General features: G+C 35.3%; 1 protein-coding gene across 2 annotated transcripts in view; it reads left to right on the forward strand.

The window, feature by feature from the left end:
• MAP3K2 (mitogen-activated protein kinase kinase kinase 2) overlaps positions 1–21,901 on the forward strand; it is a 49,890-nt gene that overhangs the window by 16,997 nt on the left and 10,992 nt on the right. The window contains exons 3-14 of one of the 2 annotated variants that reach the window (XM_084288739.1): positions 905–1,023; positions 2,897–2,937; positions 5,294–5,393; positions 7,218–7,331; positions 7,991–8,090; positions 8,786–8,916; positions 11,940–12,019; positions 13,975–14,042; positions 16,147–16,242; positions 18,862–19,068; positions 19,833–19,981; positions 21,759–21,890. In XM_084288739.1, coding sequence (XP_084144865.1) covers positions 905–1,023; positions 2,897–2,937; positions 5,294–5,393; positions 7,218–7,331; positions 7,991–8,090; positions 8,786–8,916; positions 11,940–12,019; positions 13,975–14,042; positions 16,147–16,242; positions 18,862–19,068; positions 19,833–19,981; positions 21,759–21,890 — 1,337 coding nt within the window. The remainder of the gene's footprint in view (positions 1–904; positions 1,024–2,896; positions 2,938–5,293; positions 5,394–7,217; positions 7,332–7,990; positions 8,091–8,785; positions 8,917–11,939; positions 12,020–13,974; positions 14,043–16,146; positions 16,243–18,861; positions 19,069–19,832; positions 19,982–21,758; positions 21,891–21,901) is intronic. The other variant, XM_084288740.1, reaches the window with a different exon arrangement.

Here is a 21,901-nt window from a genome sequence, read left to right on the forward strand (position 1 = left end):
TGCCTTTAAAGTGTGAAATTCCAAGAGCGATGAAATTTTAACATTTACAGGTCACGTGGCTAAATTAATTTTGAAAGTGGTGAAAAAAATGCCCAGAAACATGGGGGCGTATACGTATGTGGGGAAAAGAGGGGAGAAAGCAAGACAGAAGTTGTGTACTCTAGAGTACCCTGGACTCTAGAGTACCCTGGACTGCAGTGGTAGTCCTCTGCTACCTATGAATTCAGGTTTCTTAAGAAGGAACTGAAAAAAAAATAGAGAGAAGCTCTGGTATGTCAGTGTTCAGTCAGAGGTGAAAAGAGAAAAAAGACTGGCTTGCAAAAGAATAACTGCAGGTATTAATTTTTTTTTGAAGATGTTTCTCACCTTCTATTGTTTCTCATATTTGCCCTTCAAAATATCACTGCAAGACTAATGAAGTGTGACTTGTGTTCAATTTTTAAACTTTGTTACCATGTTGCTAGGCAGATTTCTTCATGCATAACTGTAGGTTTTTGTGGTAAGATCTTGGTCTTTGCTGTGCTTCTGTAAGCCCCCAAAACACTATCCTTGCAGACCTGCAAAAAGTGGAAAAAAATTACCCTATGGGCCATCAGCAGGTGTTCAAACAATGGAGGTGTTGAGGCATTGGTGATATGATGCTTCCTGAGTGCATGACCCTACTTCTTAAACCTGCCACTTAAGTATAGCTAATGATTAAGCTGTTTATTTCCTTAAGCACTGCTAATAATAAGATAAAAATATTTGATTGCAGCGTGGCAGCAATGTTTTTAAATTTGGCAATTACGTGTTGCAGATGACTTTTAGGTTTTAGAATGATGCTTGCCTAACTGGGAAATAAGACAGTAACGTACTTCAAGTTTAACAGTCATTTACACTTTCCTTTTCTTTTTCTTCTGAGCAGATGAGCAGCAAGCTTTGAACTCAATCATGCAGGATTTGGCTGTGCTTCATAAGGCCAGTCGTCCTGTATTGCCTCAGCAAGAAACAGGAAAACCAAAGTCATCTTCACCTAAAAAACAGGTAATTTTTAATATCCTTACTAACGTAATGAAAACTGGAGGGCCTGCTGCGACTTCTGTAATTATTCTTCTTGCCAGGCCAGTGAACATACCAGAATGAGCTATTAGTTTCTCACATGTGCTGCCATTTCCTTTGTTCATGTTCTTAAATTAGCAGCAAAATGAAGCAGTAGGATTTCAGACCAGATCGTAGTGTATGCTTACGTGACTCTGATCCTGGTAAACTGAAGATCACAGAGATGTTTTGACACTGTATAAAGATTGACATAACATTTATTTAGAGTATTTTAAGATGTCAAGCTGTGCATCTTCTATTTAAAATGCTTCTTTAGAATGAATTTTATACCTATATTGGATTGCTTGTGTGTCAACTACGTAGATATCAGCACAGCAGCACAAACCATACTTAATCTCCTTTACTCCATCTTTGGCCTGATTTTTTTTGTTAGTTTGTTCATATGCTGAAGATGTGAGTTATTTACAGCTTTAATTTTTTCTGCAGATGCCCAACACAGCTGGAGTAGAATCACTGTATGGAGAGATTAGGAGAAGAGAGGATATGGATATTTACCCAAATTGTTGTAATAGTCCTATTGGATTAACTGTATGTGATTGGACCCTTAATTGGCAATCCAATATCAGAAGGACCATTAGCTTGTACAGTCGTGTTTTAACCCGTTAAAGATCCAAGTATTTAAGTATATTTGACTCTTAAACTATCCAAAAATTTGCTATGTTATATCCTTCTCATTCTGTAAGTTTAGTATATTACACAGTTTTTTTTGCTAGTATCGTGTGAGGCACTTCTGAATTGTGATTTTAGGCATTGAAGTAATGTACAGATATGATCCTGAATGATTTGAATATAATCTTTAGAAATAAAAAAAATAATTGAGCCATTTCTGAGTTTAAGCATGTTAGTGGTAAGGCAGAAATGTATCTTAGTTCTGTTTAAATCTGTGAGTCTTCTGCGTATATCAATCTTCTGGAACATGTAACGTTTTGTTTTTTTGGACATAATCTCTAGTTGAATGTCATCTTTTGCTGTAATAGTTGCTAATATAATTTGACTTTTAAATTTTTTAATTTGCAAAAGAATTTTACTTCTTTGACTGCAGGTATTAGAAAACTATAGGAATCCTAACTTAATGTGATTTTAAATGGTAATGCTGATGAAACAAGGTGTCCCTTAAACAGAGAGGGAAAAAAGCTTCCTTGTATGTTCACCAATTTCACAATCAAAGTTTGAAAGAACAGTTGTATTCTGTCCCAGTGCAGCAAGGTGTTTTTTATTATTCCCATGCATTGCAGGGCATAGAAGATTGTCAGTAACCAGGTCATTTTAAAAACATTAGATTTAATTATTTTTTTTATTTCTTATAGCAATCGAGCCAGTGCCTGCTCACAATAGAGAACTGTTTGGTAATCAGTTTCATGCTGAACTTCAAATTACAAAAGTGTTATAATATTAAAATATATTGATTTAAAATGATGTGTTTACTTACAGAATCATTCATTGTACTTGAGGATCTTTTTTTGTATGTGTGTTTCTTACACATTTTAATCTTCTACTGATACCTCAGCAGAAGTAGCTTGTTAAAATGCTTGGTAAATCAGAAAGGACAGAAAAACAATATGAACTTTCTAAAAAATTTACTTAAGGTCTAGGATTATTGAGTGAAATTTCACGGCCTTTGTTAGAGGCAGTAGCAACAAACTAATAGTTCTTGTATTCAAGTTTAACAGTCGTTTACACTTTCCTTCTCTTTTTCTTCTGAGCAGATGAGCAGCAAGCTTTGAACTCAATCATGCAGGATTTGGCTGTAGGATTTGGCTGCATATATTGTAATGTTTTTGTATTCCTTTTGTTACAGAATGATGTTAGAGTCAAATTTGAACATCGAGGTGAAAAAAGGTAAGCTGGGAACACAGGAAGCAGTCTTTTAATTATTCGTAGATTTTGTTGCACTCCTGTCACAAAGTTTCAAATAACTGTTCAGAGTGTTTCAGATATCTGACTATGTTTGGCCTGATCTTAAATTCAATTTTTATGTAAGCACATTTTATGCAGAATTAATCTCTAAATATTAGGTTATACACAAATGCAGAAGTGTCTTACTGTAGCTAAGTCCCACGTAATATCCTTCGTGGTTTTACCCTTCAGGTAGATGTTTGTAGCCTAAAGCAATTTCTTAGCTTAGACCTTAAATATGAGTAGACCAGCAAATATTTTTAATATGATTAAAAATAATTCATAAATGCATGGTAATATTCTGAAACCCGGAGTAAGAAGCCTAGGTCTTTAATCTTAATAGTGGCTTGTGCTTTGGAGGAACCAGTCTTGAGAACTGTAATAGGAAAATTTACTAGAATTTATAATTAGATTGTCTTCACTGGTATTTTTTGAACAATCAGTTAAAATGAGTTTAATTCTTTGTATGAGAGGTAGGTGAATGATGTGCATGCTTAAAGCATAGAAACATCTCTATATAACACTGCTCTGATGGCTGCTCAAAAGATTTCACAGAAGTCTACCTCCAATTCTGTGCAGAAGTGGTTTGCAGGCAACTGTATTTTGTCTTGTCTCTTTCTGAAAGGGTTGTACCTACAGAGAAATAGTTAGAAATTAATATTTTTGAAAATATGTAATGAAAAGGGAAATAAAATCCTTGTTATACTATTTGTCAATAGAATTGGTAAACTTCTTAAGCAAAGATTTCATCAGAACAAAATCTCTGCTGCTACTTGGCAGTCCTTAGTGATGTGCAACAGATGAGTGTGTATCCATGCCGATGACAATTTGTGATCTCCCTTTATACAAGTTAGGGGAAAGAACGGTAAATTTGCTAGGTGTTAACATTCTTCAATATCTTTTTCTGTTCATTTTTCCAAACATCACAGATAACAGTGGCTTGGTAATGTGCTAAAAGTACTTTGGAGGAAATAAGTTTTTAAAAGACTTTTAAAACTGGGGACTCTTCCACCTTGGGATTTCTTGTGAAATAAAGGGAAGTGCGTATTTAAAACAAAGAGCTGCTTACTCACTGCCAGCCTGTGTGGCCGTGCATTTTGTAGTTTATCTTAATTCATTTTGCAGTGGACCAAGTTAAACAGTTCACTATGAAAACAAGAAAGAAGTAAGTGCATGGACAGATACCTTCCCAACCTTTTATGCTGATAAGCCTAGCTCTCTTTTGGATTGTCCAAAGCAACTTGAATCTGCTTGTCCAAGGGTACTGGGTAGGCCAAGCTTATTGCTCAGCAGGAGTTCTAATACTTTTGTTGCCTGAACATGAAGATCTAAAGGAAAAAATAATGAAATGATGCAAGAAAAATAAGTTGTGCAATGGCTTTCTTGCTAGTTTTTAAAAAGGGAAGTGGGAAAGAGAAGTGATTCCGGAGTCCTTTCAGCAGTGAATGTGGTGCTCTGTACCAAGGAGCATGCGCTGTGGTAGGCAGAGTTCCAGACCTTCTAAACAAATTGTGAACTAGAGTGAGAGTTGATATGTTTATTTGATTTTATTGTTGGTAGTTGTTTTTTTTATATTAATTTTAAATTGGAAGTGATCTTGCTTGTAGCCTCATTTCAGTATGTAATATTGTTCCCTACCCAGAATACTGCTTAGAACATGGATAAGAGACAGTTATCCTTTGCCAAATTTTCTGCTAAACAAAATTTGTGTGGTTTCTTTTTAAATTTAAATTGTACCTGACTAGCTTAGTCACTTCTAAAAAAATTCCTTTTGTTTAATAGTGTTCTGTCCTGTTAATGATGGACTCATCAGTTTTAATGTGTTATTTGTTATTCTGAGGATGGTTGTGTTTAGTAACCTTCCTCAGATGAGAAACTTTTGGCTTTCCAAAAAATGGGGTCTGCAGAGCTAATTTCTTTCTGATGCTTATGCTTATCAGCCTGTGGTAGTCCATTGTTTTACTCTACGTTTTCTAAAGAAGAAAATGCAATGGTAGATGCTTCTAAGAATTTCCCTTTGAATTGGAAGCAAAGGATTAAGTTAAGAAAGAAGCTGTATATAAGAAAGTTAAACACTCATAAAGGAGTCTGATTTTATGCTTGATTATCCCTTTTATTTTTTTTTACCGCTTCTCTTCTTTTAATTATCCCTAAATATAGGGAACAGGAAATACAGCAGAGCCTCTTTTGGTCTTTTTAGTAATAACTTTGATTTGAAGAGTATTTTTAAGTAGCGAAGTAACAGATTTTCATGAATAATTGATTAAAAAAAAAAAATCTCTAACTTATTGTGTTTCAGGATCCTCCAGTTACCAAGGCCTGTCAAACTTGAAGATCTTGCAGCTAAAGCTAAAGTTGCTTTTGGACAGACTATGGATTTACATTACAGCAATAATGAGGTAATACTCTGTGTTTTCTAAATTTTCAGTGATTTGTACATAAAGTATTTTAAGGCTGAAATTTGCTTTCAATAGCAATGAGAACCACTCCTGTGACAAAACCTCAGATTTCTAATGTTTGCATTCTCAGATATATAAGGCTTGCCTAACTTAAAATAGGCAAGGGATTCATGAGATGTTTAATGGGGAGAGCTGTAACTCAGACTTGATTGGGAATGGGCAAGTCCTCTTTCTGCTCTGCCACAGACCAGTTGCACGAATTCAGGAAAATCTTTACCTCTTTGAGCTTCGTTGCATTTGTAAACTTCTACAGTAACATCTATACTTTATCGTACAGTGCTGTATTTTTTGTTGTTATTGTTTTCTGTGATGTTTTGTTTTTTTTCTTTGTTTTGAGAATTAATCTCATTAGGTAATTACACCAATGCTGCATTTAATAATGTGTAGTTTGGAGGCCTAAGCTTAACTGTTGTTCCTCTTAAAGTGTCTGGTTGGTGGAGATTTCCCGAATAGTAGCTGGGTGCTAATGCTCTCAGGCCACAGGTTTAAGTGACACCTGATCAGGATTACTTCCAGGTTTCCTATGGAATTAGAGATGGGATTATTAATGGAAGATACGTTTATGGTTACAGGATCTGTTCTTAGGACTCACTTCTGTTTTTGGCATTGAGTCAGCAAATGCTTGGAGGATTATTTTGTGTGCTTGGTTATGCACAGCATAATTGCTGAATCTTTGCCGAAGTCTATACTTGTAGCTGCTGTTTGTTGGTTGCTAACCGGACACTTTTTTGAAAGTGATCCTCAAAATAAACAATTTCTACAAGAGAAATTCCATCTGGAGATTCAAAAGTTCAGAGAAAATAGGTGTTTGTAACGCTTTAGCTACTTTCTATGGTAGGTGTTTGGATATTTGAACAGGTTTTCATCTTTTGTGTTAGTTGGCAAACCATCACATCACCTTTCTAGAAGTGTGATGGTAATAACCTGCCATTAGCATTAAAACTGCAACTTCAAATGAGCATACTTTTCATTTTTTATCAAGACCTTCCTTTCTCATTCCCATTTCTTAGGGTATTAAAAGACTTTATCTGTTGTATTGGAGCATCACTGATCAAAACTGTTGACAAGTAGAATAGCTTTAAAAAAAAAAAACCAAAACAAAACACACTTTGCTGCTCCTTTGTTACAGTCATAATTTATACTCGTGAAACATATGCCCTATTTTAGTACTATGTAACTCTCATTTGATGTGGGTTTTAATGGCATATTATTTTCTGAAGAAACATGGATGCCAGGTAGATTCTAGTGAAAACCACAGTTCTGTGTAGCCAGATACAATTCCGTCATAAATTCTGTTGTTCATTGGAGGCATTACGTAAGTGAAGCAACTTCAAACAAATACAGCTGTAATATTATGAGAGAGGAATATCTGCCTTGTAGTCTAGAAAATAAGATGTCCTCATACTTCCTACATACTTGCATTAGTTTAGGAAATGGAAAATATATTGACACTGCACGTATGTCTCTGAAACTGTAGGAAATCAAGTTGTGCATATGTGAAATAGTTGTTTCCACATTGTGAAGACTTGTTCCAGCATGCTGTAGCTACTGAAGGCCTCTAAAGGAAGAGTTAAAGTTGGGCCTCAGACTTCTGCTGGTGCATTTCGGTGGTAACTTAAGATACTGTTAGTGAATCTTATTTTCAAGTTGTTTGGAATGAAAGGAAAGATAACATCAATTTATCTGTTCTCCTGTATTCGACTAACTAATTTCTTTCCCATGTCCTGTTTAAGACAGCTATTTATTATTTTTTCCTTTTTGTAGCTTGTAATTCCATTAACCACACAAGATGACCTGGACAAAGCAGTTGAACTGCTTGACCGTAGTGTTCATATGAAGAGTCTCAAAATATTGCTTGTAATACACGGAAATACACAGGTATGAACTGACATCCTAAATGTCTTTTTCCTCGGTTTTCAGATGGAAGTATAATTTGTGTTTTTTTCTTAATGATGACATTTTCCCAGTTGAAAATGTTAAGGACTACTTCAGTTCAAGTAAGAAGCGTGTATTAGCATTTTGTATTGAGTCAGTTTTAACTTTTTCCTAGATACTGTTCCCCTTTTTTTGGATGCCTTCCTTACGGTGTTTGAAAAGTGTTCTTTAGAAGGATGAGGATGTAATACAAATTTGAAAAGTGCATAGAATTTTAAGCTAGTGTAGTTACTTGAAACTATTATTTAAGTGATGTGCCAGTGATGCACTTTTGTGATACACTGAATGCTTCTTTTAGCTAACAGTAGCAGTGTTTTAGGAAACAGTTGCTGTAGGCTAAATACTGAGTTATTTTTGCTATTATCTGACAGGTCACAGCCACGGTATTGATAGGATCCTGTATACTAGTGCATATGGAAAATTATTTTAAATATTAAGACTGAGCTACTGAAATAGATTATTTTTGATATAATTTTGCAAATTTCATTTTGTCTCCTTGAAAAAAGGAATACTTTGTACAGTCTTTAAAAGTTTGTGAAGGTTTTTGATTGTCAGGAGAATAAATTAATAATTATAGTCTGTAATATATACTCTTTTTTCAGTCACCTAGTGTAAATAATGTGGAACCATTACCGTCTTTGGAAGCTTTAGATAATACGGTGTTTGGTGTCACAGAGAGAAAAAGGCAGCTTCCTGTAGTAGGTAAGCTATGGATTTTAATAGCTTTAATTGTAAAAACTTTTTGTAATATTCTCTTCATGAAAATCTTGCTCTCAGTACAGACTGTTTTATGTTTCTCTTACTTATGGATGACTGTACTATAGAGTATGTCTTCTTTAAAACTTTGAATTTTAAGTCAAAGGTAACCACGCAGCATAGAAAATTGTCCCTCACAAGCTCCCCCTTCACCCCCCCCCCCCCCCCCCAAAAAAAAAAAAAAGTAAAAAATCATCCACAAGCATATACACCTATGTAGAATTATTGATGTTAACTGGTGGGTATCCAGAAAAGATTTTAATATTTGCCTTAATTTTCAGCTACAGGAACAAGTTACTGAACAAATCTTTGTTTATATGGGAACATGTTTTCTTGCTCAGTTTGACTCCTATATTTTTAATCTTAATGTGTGAACATTTGTTCAAGATACTTTTTTCTTTCTTTTTGGCGTTGACAAAACCTTTTTGCCTATTCATGTTTTTATGTTGGTGTGATGTTAGCTTCCAAATTTAATTATGAAACTAGAGTTAATGCTTTTTCAGATGAGTTAATTTGTTGCGCATTTATTAAGAATACAGTTAAGAGATCCGGGCAGGCTCAGTCTCTATGAAGCATGTGAATAAAGACCCTGGATTTGGGGTTAATGAAGAGACTCTTAACTAGCCCTGTTCTTTCAAAAGGTTCGAATACTCGTGATAGGAGTTCACCACCCCCAGGATACATTCCAGATGAGCTGCACCAGGTGGCCCGAAATGGGTCGTTTACCAGTATCAACAGTGAGGGTGAATTCATTCCAGAAAGCATGGATCAGGTATGTGTGTGATTGATTGAAATTAAAGACTTTGCAAGTGAGATTGATTTACAAAGTACTGCTATTTCAAGAAGGATATGGAATTTTAGAACAGAAAAAAAAAAAGCCCTAGAAAACATGATCTCTAAGTGAAGGTTAAAATAATTATGGTTATTTAGTCTTGTAGAGCCTATTTTTTTCTCTGTAAGTCTGTTCAATTATTTAAATCTGTTGCTACACAGAAAGATAGTGTTCTTCGTTTTCATGATAGATGAATGAAGTAGTGAAAGATGCAAATTACAGGAAAGAGATGTCCATGTTGGAAAGCACAAAAACTATTTTTCTTTTTTAGTAAGAAGGGTAAGAAAGATTACCTCTGCAAGTTGCAAAACTAATCAGAGGAGGTTCTAGAGATGAGTTTGGCTTTGTCTGAATTATTTGGACTCAGCTGATAGTGTTTTGGGGTAGAAGGAGGATGATGATGGGCCTGCTATAAATAAGCTCTGAAATACTTTCTGATGTTATATTTTTGTGTGGTGATCGCAAACATGTGATATTTTGTTCTCCTTACCTGTGTTGTTTGTGTGGGCTTACCAGCACACTTAGTATTTATAAAAGTCTTGCTCTCTGAATATCTAAATTCCTCTTAAAAACATCAGGGAAAGATGGAGGAATGTAATGGTTCACAGAACTGGCAGTGGAGAAAGTTATTTTTAAGGAGAGGAAAAAATAATGCTTCATACCCAAATCATTTCAAGTTCCTGTTGACGTTGGCATGGTATTCACAAATGGCAAGAGGCAGTGGTTTATGAGCTGAGTAAATGAGAGACAGATGATGGAATAAAAATAGAGGCAAAGAGATTGTGCAATGAATTGCACAATTTTCATGGTTGAGTCGGGAGTAGAGACTGAATCTCCCAACTTCCAGCCTGGGGTACTATTCATTTTCACAGCCGCGTGGTCACATCCAGCCTGGGCCTGAGTTTATTCAGTGGAAAGATTGCTTTTGGCCTGGACAAAGTCGGTTTTGGCCACTGACTGTCCAAGCAGATGAGCTCAGAGGTCCAGGATGTCCTTTCACTCCAGAGTAGTTAAGAAACATGTAACCTGCCATGTAAGAGTAGCCGTGTGAGCTGTCAACAGAATTTAAGTAAAAGCATTTTACTGTCATGGGAAGCCAGTTAGTTCAATCTGAGCAGCCTCCAGGTCCGGATTTAGGTGTTGGGACCTCACATCCTCTCTTGGTTCCCTTACCCCTAAGTTGCCATATCACCTTTCCAAGTGCTGACTGTGCTGCCTCTCTGTCACAGCCTGCCTCGGCAACAGGATGGAAAATTGGGAGTGGAGGGCTCTACCCTGCTCTTCTGCTGAGCTATTTCAGCACTGCTATTCATGCTCAGACCCCACACTTCCCCTAGGAAAAAGACGGTGGGTTGGAGAGAAGCGGACCATGGTCTGCCAGTTGAAATACACTGTGTTAAATTATAGGGGTAATAGGTCTGGCTGCAGATAGGGTTTTATTTCCCTTTCAGGACTCAGTGCTCAGCATGATAGAAGAGGAATATAACGTTGAGCCTATGGTGAATTTAATCCTTCCCAATATAGAGTTCATTTTAAGTGAGTTTGTAGACTACAAACTCAGTTTCTCGGCACTATTTCTTTAGTAAGTCCTTGATGGGTGCTTACAAAGTCATGTACCCAAGACCTTTAAGATGCAGCACAGACCATAAAAATCAGAGGGGCAACTGCTTAATTTACAGCAGTGGACTATCATCCAAATCGTAAGAAATAGCAGATGTGTAACATATCAAAGAAGTTGCATTTCAGGAAGGAGCTCATTTTGAGACAACAGGTGAGCCGCTCATTATTTTTGAGAGGCAGGCTAGTAAAATGGACATTAGTATTATATTCAAGATTTAGATTGTTTCCACATCTTTCAAAAAATAAATGTGTAAATAATTTCAGATTTCCTTCCTACTCTTTTGCAGTAAAGCATACTTGCCAGTTGTTACACTGAAGATTTAAGGGAGGTAGTGAGAGAAACAAAAACGAACATCAGCTGGTAGAAATAGCTGCCTGTCAAGAGCATATGTTTTATTTTTCTCTAGATTAGAATTTGAGCAAGTGTTGATATCCGTTTTCATTATGTGATGGATCTGGCCTAGATAGTCAGTTTTATGATTTCTTCACACTGATGCATGGAAGATATCATGTAACTTGTGAGTACTGATTACTAGGATGTCAGAAGTGCTTTAGGAAGAAATCAGTTTCTGATGTTTGGTGTTTCATTGTTTAGTGTTTTTTGTTTTTTTTTGTAAACTCCACTTTCAGATCAAAGTGTATTTTATATGAAACAGTATTTTAGTTGGGGTGAAAAGAAAGAATGTTTATAAATTGTGTTCCTCCATCTTTCTCCTTCCATTTACTGTTCAGTTCTATTTATAATTCTGAATAACTTGCTTGGAGTCCTAACCAGAGATAGATGTTTAGAGCTTTTTACAGTATTTTATTTCTACAATTTTCTGAGAATTCTAGTTGGTGAAACTTAAATCACTTCAGAGATTGTACAAATTGCATTCATCACAATCAGTATCAGTCATGATTTTTTTCCTTGATGACAACAAAATTCACTTTTTTTTTTTTTAGTTCTCTAACCTTTTTCTCTTTGGAGACCTTATTCTGTTGAGACAATTTCATGCAGGTATTGCTATAATATTAATAGTCAATGGTGCATACAGGAAGAGTGTAGCAGTACAACTAGGTGTGTGTGGACCATTGTTGAGGATTAAATGCTTTAACTTTATTGTACTCGTGAGAGGAAAATGATGGAATCCTTTCAGGGAAAAAATATGTAATGCAGGTTCAACTACGGCAGCCAACTTTTTCTCTGGTAATTAATTTTATTTATATATATATATAATATATATACACACACACACCCCTAAATTTATTTATTAGGAGTTGAAAAGCCAAAACCTTCAAGTATTTTTTAAAAAGCAAAGCTTTTAAGTTGTTGCTTTGATACCTGTTTGTATTGTTAATAGATGCTGGATCCACTGTCTTTGAGCAGTCCTGAAAATTCTGGCTCAGGAAGCTGTCCATCACTTGACAGCCCTTTAGATGGGTAAGAATTACTTGCATTCATTATTTATCTTTGTTAGATTGCTTAATGTATCAGTTGTAACATATAAAAACTCTCCAGCAACAGCTACTACTGAACTTCTAGGAATTTTTCTCTATCCAAGACCTTTAAGATTCAGAACAGGCCATGAAAATTGGAGGGACAACTGCTTAATTTACAGCAATAGACTGCATTGCTTACAAAAGCTTATCAAAATACAATTGCTTACTAATGCACAGCAAAAAAAAAAAGTAGGTTTCTTTTCCTTTTTAAATTTGCATTTGAAACCTAAATTTAGATTTTGGATCCTACAAAAATACACTAAACTACATTTAAACTACATCTTGCCACTCATGCATATATGAAGTGTGTTCCTTGGCATTGAGCATCCCCATCAAATTTACGCTTCTTAAGTACTGCTATATGAATTTCCCTTTTTCCAAGGTTGAGGGTACCCAATACCAGAAAGGAGGTGGAACTGATTTAAGACTTAAGCAGTCAGTCCCCTCCTTTTCCTTGCAGTTACTGTCCAGTCTGTCCCTTTTTCCCATTGCAGACTTCCCGCTTATTTTCCTTTGTTTAAACCTGTCAGTTAGCAAGAAGCAGCATGTACAGTGGTGAGCCTGGAGCTCTCTTTTTATTGACCTGTCAGGAGATGCATGTATTTCGAGAGGCTCACTGCCCACAGTTTCTCAGCTGCCAGGAGCTCCAAACTGTACGCACTTCTACTTGGCTTCTGGTTGGTCAGATGAATAAAGTGGGGTCTTAAATTGTGCAGATTGCCTCCTCCTTTACTTGGAACTACTACATTAGGAATGCTGCTAATTAAATGCTTTCATTAATAGAGAGGTAAGAAGTTGGGTATCATTGTTTATGGCAATCAATTAGAGCTATAGTATTCCGTGGTACCTTTTCATTTGAGAATGATTTGAGGACAGAAATGCATTTGGTCTTACAAATAACTTTTTGAATTAAATAATATTTCTTCATGCCACAAACAAAACAATAGACACGAAATGTGGCTAAATACATACAAAGCTTAAAGTAGCTAAATAGAATAGAAATTCAAAAAATTTTTAGTTTTTTTTTTATGGGGTAGGGACAAGTGGAAGAAGGGGAAACAAGGCAATCTTAATTTGACTGTTTCTGCTTCCAAACTTTTTAATTGCTTTTTATTTACTAGTTTTGTCATCTCTCCTTAGTCTGTTTTCCTTTTTTATTTATTTTTTCACCCCACTTTCAAATGTTTCCTGCAGAGGTGTACGTTTTGTGTCACCATTCAGCTTCTGTTACCTATTAGAGAAATTCTTACCAGAAAAAAGGAGGAGATTGGTTTGGTATGTTTTTAGAAATATGCTGTATTTGGTTGCTCTGATCTGCAATCCCATCCATTCCTTTTAGTCACTAGGAGATGCGTACCAACTGTAGGCAAGAAACAATGCGATTGTATAAGAACCAAAAAAAAATCATTCATCATTCTGTAACTCAGTAAAATTAATATAGCAATTCTATGGCTTTCATGGAGAGAAGAGGAAATATTTTAGAGGCATTAAAAGCTTCTGCATTTCTTTGGTTAAATTTCATTAAGGATTTTTGTAAGCTGCATAAGAGACTTTGCTAGTCTATAAACCATTGTGTTTAGCCTTAAAAATGTTAAAACAGCAGTGCTCCTTTGTAGCTTTATTAGTGCTAATTCAGATTTTTACTAATATCATTACTCATTGACACAGTCTGTTGTTCCCTTACTACATTAAGCTTAATAAGGAAGCTTTTCCATTGTTACTGGATTATTATTGATACCTAATTGATTTAATTTCTTTTAACTGTGTTCCACTTTTGTAAGCAGATACAGTGACTTGTGTAGCAATAAGCTTTCATCAGTCATAAAGAATTGTGATGCAGTAAGATTAAGTGCTAAACCAGTAATTTTTAACTCCTGTACGTTTTTACACTTTTAGAGACAACTATCCCAAATCACGGATGCCAAGAGCACAGAGCTATCCAGATAATCATCAAGAATTCTCAGGTAGGCAAAATTGCTGGATATTAATAGCTTTCCAAAATATTCTTGCAAGTAATAAGACTCAAAAGGGATGTTCACGTGAAGAGATATTATATTACACAAACTTGTTATGGTAGTGGAAAACAGCAACAAAATACAATGTAAATATTCACAGGAAAAGATACAATGAAATTTAAGATCTTCTTAACATTTTCTTTCAATTATTGTGTGAAACAACAGGTTTGTGACATATCTGCCTCTGAAAAGAAAAAGGATGTGGTGGGTTGGGGCACACAACAGTTGGTTAAACTATACTGTAATGTCCATCTCTATATTGGTGCATAACCTTTGTTAATTTATTTAATGTTGGAGCATTCATTTTCTACTTTGTGAAAAGAGGAGCACACTTAAGTGTTCTTAACTGCTGTAATTGGAAGCTTTACAAAGTGCAAGATTGAAGGAGAACCATATGCTGTGCCTATAAATTAATCAATCATCACCACTAATGTTGCTTTCATACCATGCTCTGGCTTGAATCCAAATTGTTGTGTGTGGTTCAGGATACCAAGTGCAATGGGTAACCTTGAAAGTATTTTGAGTTAACTTTTATGGACATGCCTCAACATAAAATGTTGCTATCGAACAATAACTAGCTTCCAGTGAATCCGGGATGTTTTCTATATGGGCTGGGTGGTGGGTTTTTGTGTTCTGGTTGTTGTTGTTTCTGGTCTGTTATATATTTTAGCACACTTCATGTTAGTTATAAAGGTTTATTCACATAACTGTGAATAAACAGTTATTTAAAAAACAGTGTTTTTTAAAGATTCTAGAGATATGTACTAATCCTGCAACTTGTTATTTAGTATCTATTCTTATTATTTGATGTATGACAAAGAAAAACTAAGTTTTTAGAGTTAGAAAAAATGTTCACCTGGCCCAGTCCGTTCTCCTACCACAAGCAGTATCAGGCTTCTATAGATGAGTGTATAGTATTCCTGCCTCAGAATATGTTCCCAGTCAGGTATGTCTTAAAGATTCTGCAAATGCTCTTTTGTACTCTGGATTTTTTCTTCTACAAATTTCTACATTCCCTCTTTCAATTTGTGTACACTTCCCCACAACTTCTTGTCTTAAAATTCTGTTGATGCAGATGTTCATTGTGTTTTATGAAGAAGCATGCCCCTTGTGATTTTTATGGGCCTCTCATGGCTCCCTTTAAGCTGTTGCTTTTCTAGGCCATAGAGACATGCACTCCTTATGGAGAAACTATTTTATATCTTTGATCATTTTTGGACTTTTAAATCTTTTTTCTGTGTAGTAGGAGTAGACCAAAACTTCGTTCAGTATGTCTTAATGACTTACAGCATTTAGTCTGCTTTTCAGCCAACAGCGTTTAGCTGCTGCTTTCCTGCAAATCTCTCTCACAGTCCTTTGGTCTACACTGAATTCCATCTGTCATTTTAACACTCAACCAGTTACTCTGTTGGCTTTGTTTCTTCAGATAATTTTGTCACCTCACATTGTTCTGCCCAGAGAATTCATGCGTAATTAAACTGTATGAGTTGTAGCCCAGATTTTTGTGGTACTGTTGACCACTTACTCCCATCTTACGTGTTTATCTTTAACCAATTATTTATTTGTGAAGGAACTTTGCCTTTATACTATAAATACTTCATAGATCGTAAAGGATTTATTCACTGTGTTGGAGTAATTCAAGCTGTGTTGACTCATTTACCAGACTTTTGTATTTATGCATTTTTAAATTTTATTATTTATAGTAGTTTCTGCTCCTTTTCCTGCTGAACAATAGTTTCCCAGAATTTCTCTAAAAAAAATAAAAAATAAACCGAATAACTAGGCATGCTGCAGTCCACCGATACTGTTTTAAGCAAGAGATTACAAACAATCTGAGTTACATTCTTGAAATCCTGTGGAATTTCAGGCTGGATGTCCTTTTAGTTCTAGTTATTTGTTAGTGGTTTGGGGATTTTTTTCTATAGTCTTTTTTTCTTTGAGGCTTCAACTTGAAACATATCCTCTGATGTGTTCCTCTAAGTTTAAAATTATAATACCAAACTGACTAATATGCCTTTGTATTTTTAATTTTGAAAATTATTTTATTTTCTAGTAGAATATGATATTCCAATATTCGAGAAGTTTGGAAAGGGGGGGACTTATCCCCGAAGATATCATATTTCATATCACCAACAGGATTACAATGATGGTAAGTGTAAATACTGCAAGCGTTCAACTTAATTAACCTATTTTTCTCTTCTTAAAAGCTGAAGAAGAAAATTCAGATAGTAAAATCTTTATAAAACAAAGTATTGAAGAAATGGAGAACGTAACTTCTTTCCCCAGACTTGCTTGATAAACCTCTAATGATTTCTAGAGCTGCTGAGTAGTCTAACCTCTGGTAAAGTTATGGATTACAGAATTCATGACTCATATGAACAGACCAAAGATAGAACTTTTTTTATATCTTTCACAAATCACCCAGTGTATGCCTTTGTGACCCTTTCCTATCCAAAGTTAGCTTGTCATTTCTTGTTTTGCTCAAAAAAAACCACCCACAAACACCGCATTCTGAATGGAGTTACTGTTAATGGGTTCTCCAATTAAGAGAAAATAAAAGTGAAGAGCAAACAATTTGACAGAATTAAAAATCAACTGTTAGTCTTGCATTGCAGCAATTTATTCTATTGTTTATTGACGTGGCCAAAACCCATGTTTGGGTAGTAATGACATTCAATTAAATTCAACACATCCTGAATTTCAAAAGGGAGGAGAGAAGAGCGGCTGAAGGATTCTTTGACTTCAGAATATCTCCCTAGTTCAGTGTGCTAAGAAGAAACTTCTCTAGAGACCTGATGCTTTCGTTTGTAGTCTGAAATGACGACAGCAATAAACTGAATTCTGCTGTGGAAATCACAGAAATACCAAACTGAAACAAGGCAGTCCCTTGTTCTGAGGCAGGATTAAATTGACTGATTTCTGTCACACTGAATCTTAAGTAAACTCTAAAGTGATTCTAAGGGAAGAGATACACCATTGCTTTAGATAGCTCTCTCTATATAATCTGCTAGTCACTTACCTTTCTCTGTCTCCTAAATCATTTTTCCTGACCGTGAAACAAGAAACTAGTTAGTCCATTTTAACACAGTGGAAAAAACTATCACTTCCCATATATAAAGTTATATCACACAACTGTTTTGTTTTGTTTCTTCTTAGCTTTTTTCTTTCAAACCTTTCCTCAAGCATTTTTGAAAGGCCCTTAATTTTTTTTCTGGTCTCTTCTCTATAGTCGTGTGGTGGCCAAAACTGAATAGAGTACTCTAGCTGAGGCTTTTCTTGTGGCTGCTTTATGTATAACAGGGTGTAACCATGACTTTGTATGCAACAGTCCTGTTAATGCATTCCAGAATGGCACTTTATTTTTCCTTCAGAGTCACCATACTGACTACTGCTTGATCTGTGGTCTGATACAATTCCCATGCCCTTTTCTTATGTTACTGTTAGTCAGCCAATTATTTTTCACTTTGTGTTTTTTGACATTGATTTCTCTTTAAGTATATATGTTCGCGTCCTTACTGAATTTCTTCTTGTTGATTTGTGAACCATCTCCAATTTACCAACATCACTGTGAATTTGATCTTTGAAAGTACTTCAAGCCCTTCTTGATGTCGCTTGTGGTATTTCAGTGTACTCTGTTCCATCATTATATCTCAGCAGTTAAAAATAGTGTAAGGAGGTGAACTGAAGGTAAACTGCTGTATGTGTCCACTTGAATTAGTCTCTTTTGGGTGAGACATAACTGGTAACTGTTCTGTCTGTCTTGGGCATCCACTTCACTATTGTAGTCTATGCAACAATTCATTAATTGGCTTATGAGAATGTCCTTATGAAATGGGTGAATTGGATAAGATAAATGTGAAAAATCAATTTGGGCTGTTCTCTCACCTTATTATCTTCTCAGTAGTTTATAAAACTGCTTAATAGTTTATTCCCATATTTATCTTAGAATTGAAATTGATCTGACTCGTATAAATCTGAGTCTGCTTTTTCAAAGATGTTTCATCTGCCTTCAGTCCCTTGGAAACTCCCTCTCCAGCATAAGACTTAGTTGAAGGAATGTCTGATTCATTATTTATCTGAGTTCCCTAGGAAGAAGCTTCATCAAACCATGCAGAGCTAAAAATGTTGGTTACCTAAATATATTGACATTGTATTAAGCATCTGGTTGTAATTGACCTTGTTGAATATCAGTGTCCTTTTTTTATTTTAATGCTGTTACTATTTATGAATCATGGGATGTTTGGGATGTTTATTTTGTGGTCTTCCCTCTGATTCCAAATGTAGATCTTTCTCTACTTTTGATTCTTGTTTTCGTAAAAGGGTAAATATGTTAGCCTGGCCGTCATTGGAACATAAACGTCTCTCTCTCTCTTTCTCTTCTTCTTATTAGAAGTTTATTCTTTGCATCTTAACAGAGCAATACAAATGGAGGCAGGGCATTTTCCTTCCTGCCCTCACAGCCCCCCAGGTTTCTGAAGCATGCCAGTTAAACTTCAGAACAGTTCTAAAAACTGTTATTTGTAAGCTGCTCCCAGTTTCAGACACTTTAACTGTTCTGCCTAATCCCTACATACACCTTTGATGAATGTTTGTTTTCTTCTAGTCTGAAAGTTAGACCAGTGAATTCTATAATCATTGCATATATCATATGGCGTAGAAAACTTGAACTATGTTATGTGGAATTCACGAAGTATTTGCATACGTAAATTACACAGGAGTATGTTTTTGCAGTGTAGCATAATTTTTTTTCTCCTGTTTAACACTGAAGGTCGTAAAACTTTTCCAAGAGCCAGAAGGACTCAGGGGAACAGCTTCCGATCACCGGTTAGTTTCAGTCCCACCGATCACTCGCTGAGCACCAGTAGCGGAAGCAGCGTCTTTACGCCAGAATATGAAGATAACAGAATGAGGAGAAGGGGAAGTGACATAGACAATCCTACCTTGTCGGTGATGGACATCAGCCCACCAAGTCGCTGTAAGTTAAGGAATTTTGTGAACTCTACTATAAACTCTTATCTTTCAAATATACCATGTCAAAACTAAGCATGTCATCAAAATAAATGTGATAAGTAATGTTTTTCACTCTAATAGGAAAAAATGAAGTCTGTAGGCTCTGCAGTATTTTTCATTGCTTACTGTGCCAACCTTCACGTAGATTTTTCTCATGGAACGTACAGCTGTGATAACAAATCACTGTAAACCTATTTTTGATGCGTTAGATTTTTGAGGACCTGAGAAGGGTCACATAGATGACAATTACTATTTATTTTTGCTGATATTGGTCAACTTTTCTGATACATCGTTGGTCTTAATTGGTACTGTTTTATATTTGTGGTGGAACAAATACACTTTGTGATGACTTCAGTAGCTGATGGCTTTTAATTATGCCTCAATTAAAAAAAAAGTTACTAAGTTTGTATAATATGCTTTGTCTGTTTTTCAGATTTCATGTTACTAACTGCTTTAAGTATGTATTTCTAGAAGACATTACTTTTTGAATAAATTTAGAGTACCTCATTTTCCATCTCAGAGAGAGCTTTATTGTCTTTGTAACTTATATGGGGAAGTTCAGGACACACTTGTTGAAAAATACTGAAAACTTTCTTTAAAGACTATGTATTTGAGTTGTGTTTTTTGTTGTTGGTGGTTTGTTGTTTTTTTTTTTTTTTTTTCAATCAGCTGAATAAGAAACCCACTTGAAAACCAGAACTATACTTATTCTATACTTACTTTTTTCAGCACCACGAGCTCCAACAAACTGGAGACTTGGAAAACTGCTGGGTCAAGGTGCATTTGGCAGAGTGTATCTGTGTTACGATGCTGATACCGGAAGAGAACTGGCTGTTAAGCAAGTCCAGTTTGATCCAGATAGTCCAGAAACCAGCAAGGTAAGTGATACAGAAAAGAGTTTGCTTCTACTCAAGTGCTGTGTTCTGTGCTGAACTGGTCCATTCCTTGAATGAGATGTTTTAAAACAAGATATGTTTTCATGTCTTTGTTAGGAATCCTGTTTTGTTAATACATCAAAGAATTTGGCTACCCAATTTTAATGTTACATCACACTTGAAAATTTTCAGACATATATATCCTCATGCAGTGAACACACAATTTAATTTGGTGCAGTCTTGATCTCTAAAATTAAACAATTCATTATAAATAATTACCTACTTCAGAGCACTGTACATGTATATTTGTACTAGTATAGGAATTAAAACACATTCCACATACAAACAGAAATCCTGCACTAATTTAAGTGTTCCTGAAATAAATTCTAAGGGATTTTTTTGTTTGGCTCTGACGATGATATGAGATTTTTCTTTCTTTTTAAAAATCTTTCCAGTTTTTAATTTAAACTATTAAATCTTTGGCTTGAGTTGGGGGTGGGTCTGCTAAGCTTCGCACATCGCGATTGTCTACTGCTATTGACTGTGTTTCTCTCTGAAGAGCTAATCTTTCATTGGCAGTTTATTCTCTCTAAAATTGAACTTGTCCTCCTAAAAGTATTGGGCACTTAAGAAGAGTAACTATTTTAAAATAACACCAGTCTTCCATTTCTTTTTTTCCAAGTCATGTTTGCTGCTTTTCGCAGGACGGAAAAATTATTGCAATTTTTCCTGCATTAAGACTGTGTTTTATACCATGGTGAGCAAGGCCGGTGAGCAGAGGGTGTAAGCATTGCTGCAGAATTGAGTGGCTACCAGTGATGCTTGCTGCTATTTGTGATGTAAGATCAAGGAGAAGAGCCAAGAATCATTTGTGGTGTTACGTTTTTAATCAAGTAGCAACACCAACTACTCTAGAAATACACAGCACAACTGACTGAGCTTCAGAAGTGTTACAGATAAAATATTGTAGTCACTCCAGTGGCAACAGTTTTGTGACCTCACTTGTCATATTATTTTGTAATGTGTACCTTTCAATGTCAAAAATGTTTTCCTTCTAAATTCAGAAGTATGAGGATATCAGCAATAGTCTGTGATGGATAAGTCAGTTTTAATGAAAGGCTTCCGGGTGAAATCCAGAATAGAATAAAGTGGGTTAGTAGAGTTTTTAGCATCTTACTGTAGAGTCTTTCAAAAAGTATTTCAAAAATATTTCAAAATATCTTCTGTTGACAAAATTTTTGGTAGTTAGGTTAGTTCTGGAGAAAGCACCATATGTGTTAATGTATTTGCATATTGTTATTCATGACTACAATATCAAGCAGTCCTCAGAGGCATTTTTAAAGTATGGTCTGTCAGTTGACATTCCGGAAAAGTTGAGAAATAAGGCTAATTGTTCAAGTAGAAAGACTGAACTTAAAAAATAAATTAATTAAATGGGAGTTTTGTGATATGTTACATAAGGATTGGTGAGTTAATACACATCTTAATATCTGTGCTCTGGAACAGGTATAACTTCAAAGAAATACAATGAGAAGGGCAAGCAATTTATAGAAGACATCTTTTTTTCTTCATTTTGCTCAAACTAATGGTGTTATTTTCTGATTACAAAATTTGTAAACTTTACATAACCTCCAAGAGTGTTTTGTTACTTAGTTTACATATCCTTTCAGAACAGCAGTACATACTATTCTGCTTAAGAAAAATGAAATCCAAAATCCAGAACATTATTTTAATATTGCTGAACGACCATGGTAAATCTTGTTTGCTTTTTTCCTTGTAGGAAGTAAATGCACTTGAATGTGAGATTCAGCTGCTGAAAAATCTGCTGCATGAAAGAATTGTTCAGTATTACGGCTTCTTGAGAGACCCACCAGAAAGGACACTCTCTATATTCATGGAATATATGCCTGGGGTAAGCAAGAG

This window comes from Netta rufina (assembly GCF_964035555.1).
Source record: "Netta rufina genome assembly, chromosome: 6".
NCBI lineage: Eukaryota > Metazoa > Chordata > Aves > Anseriformes > Anatidae > Netta > Netta rufina.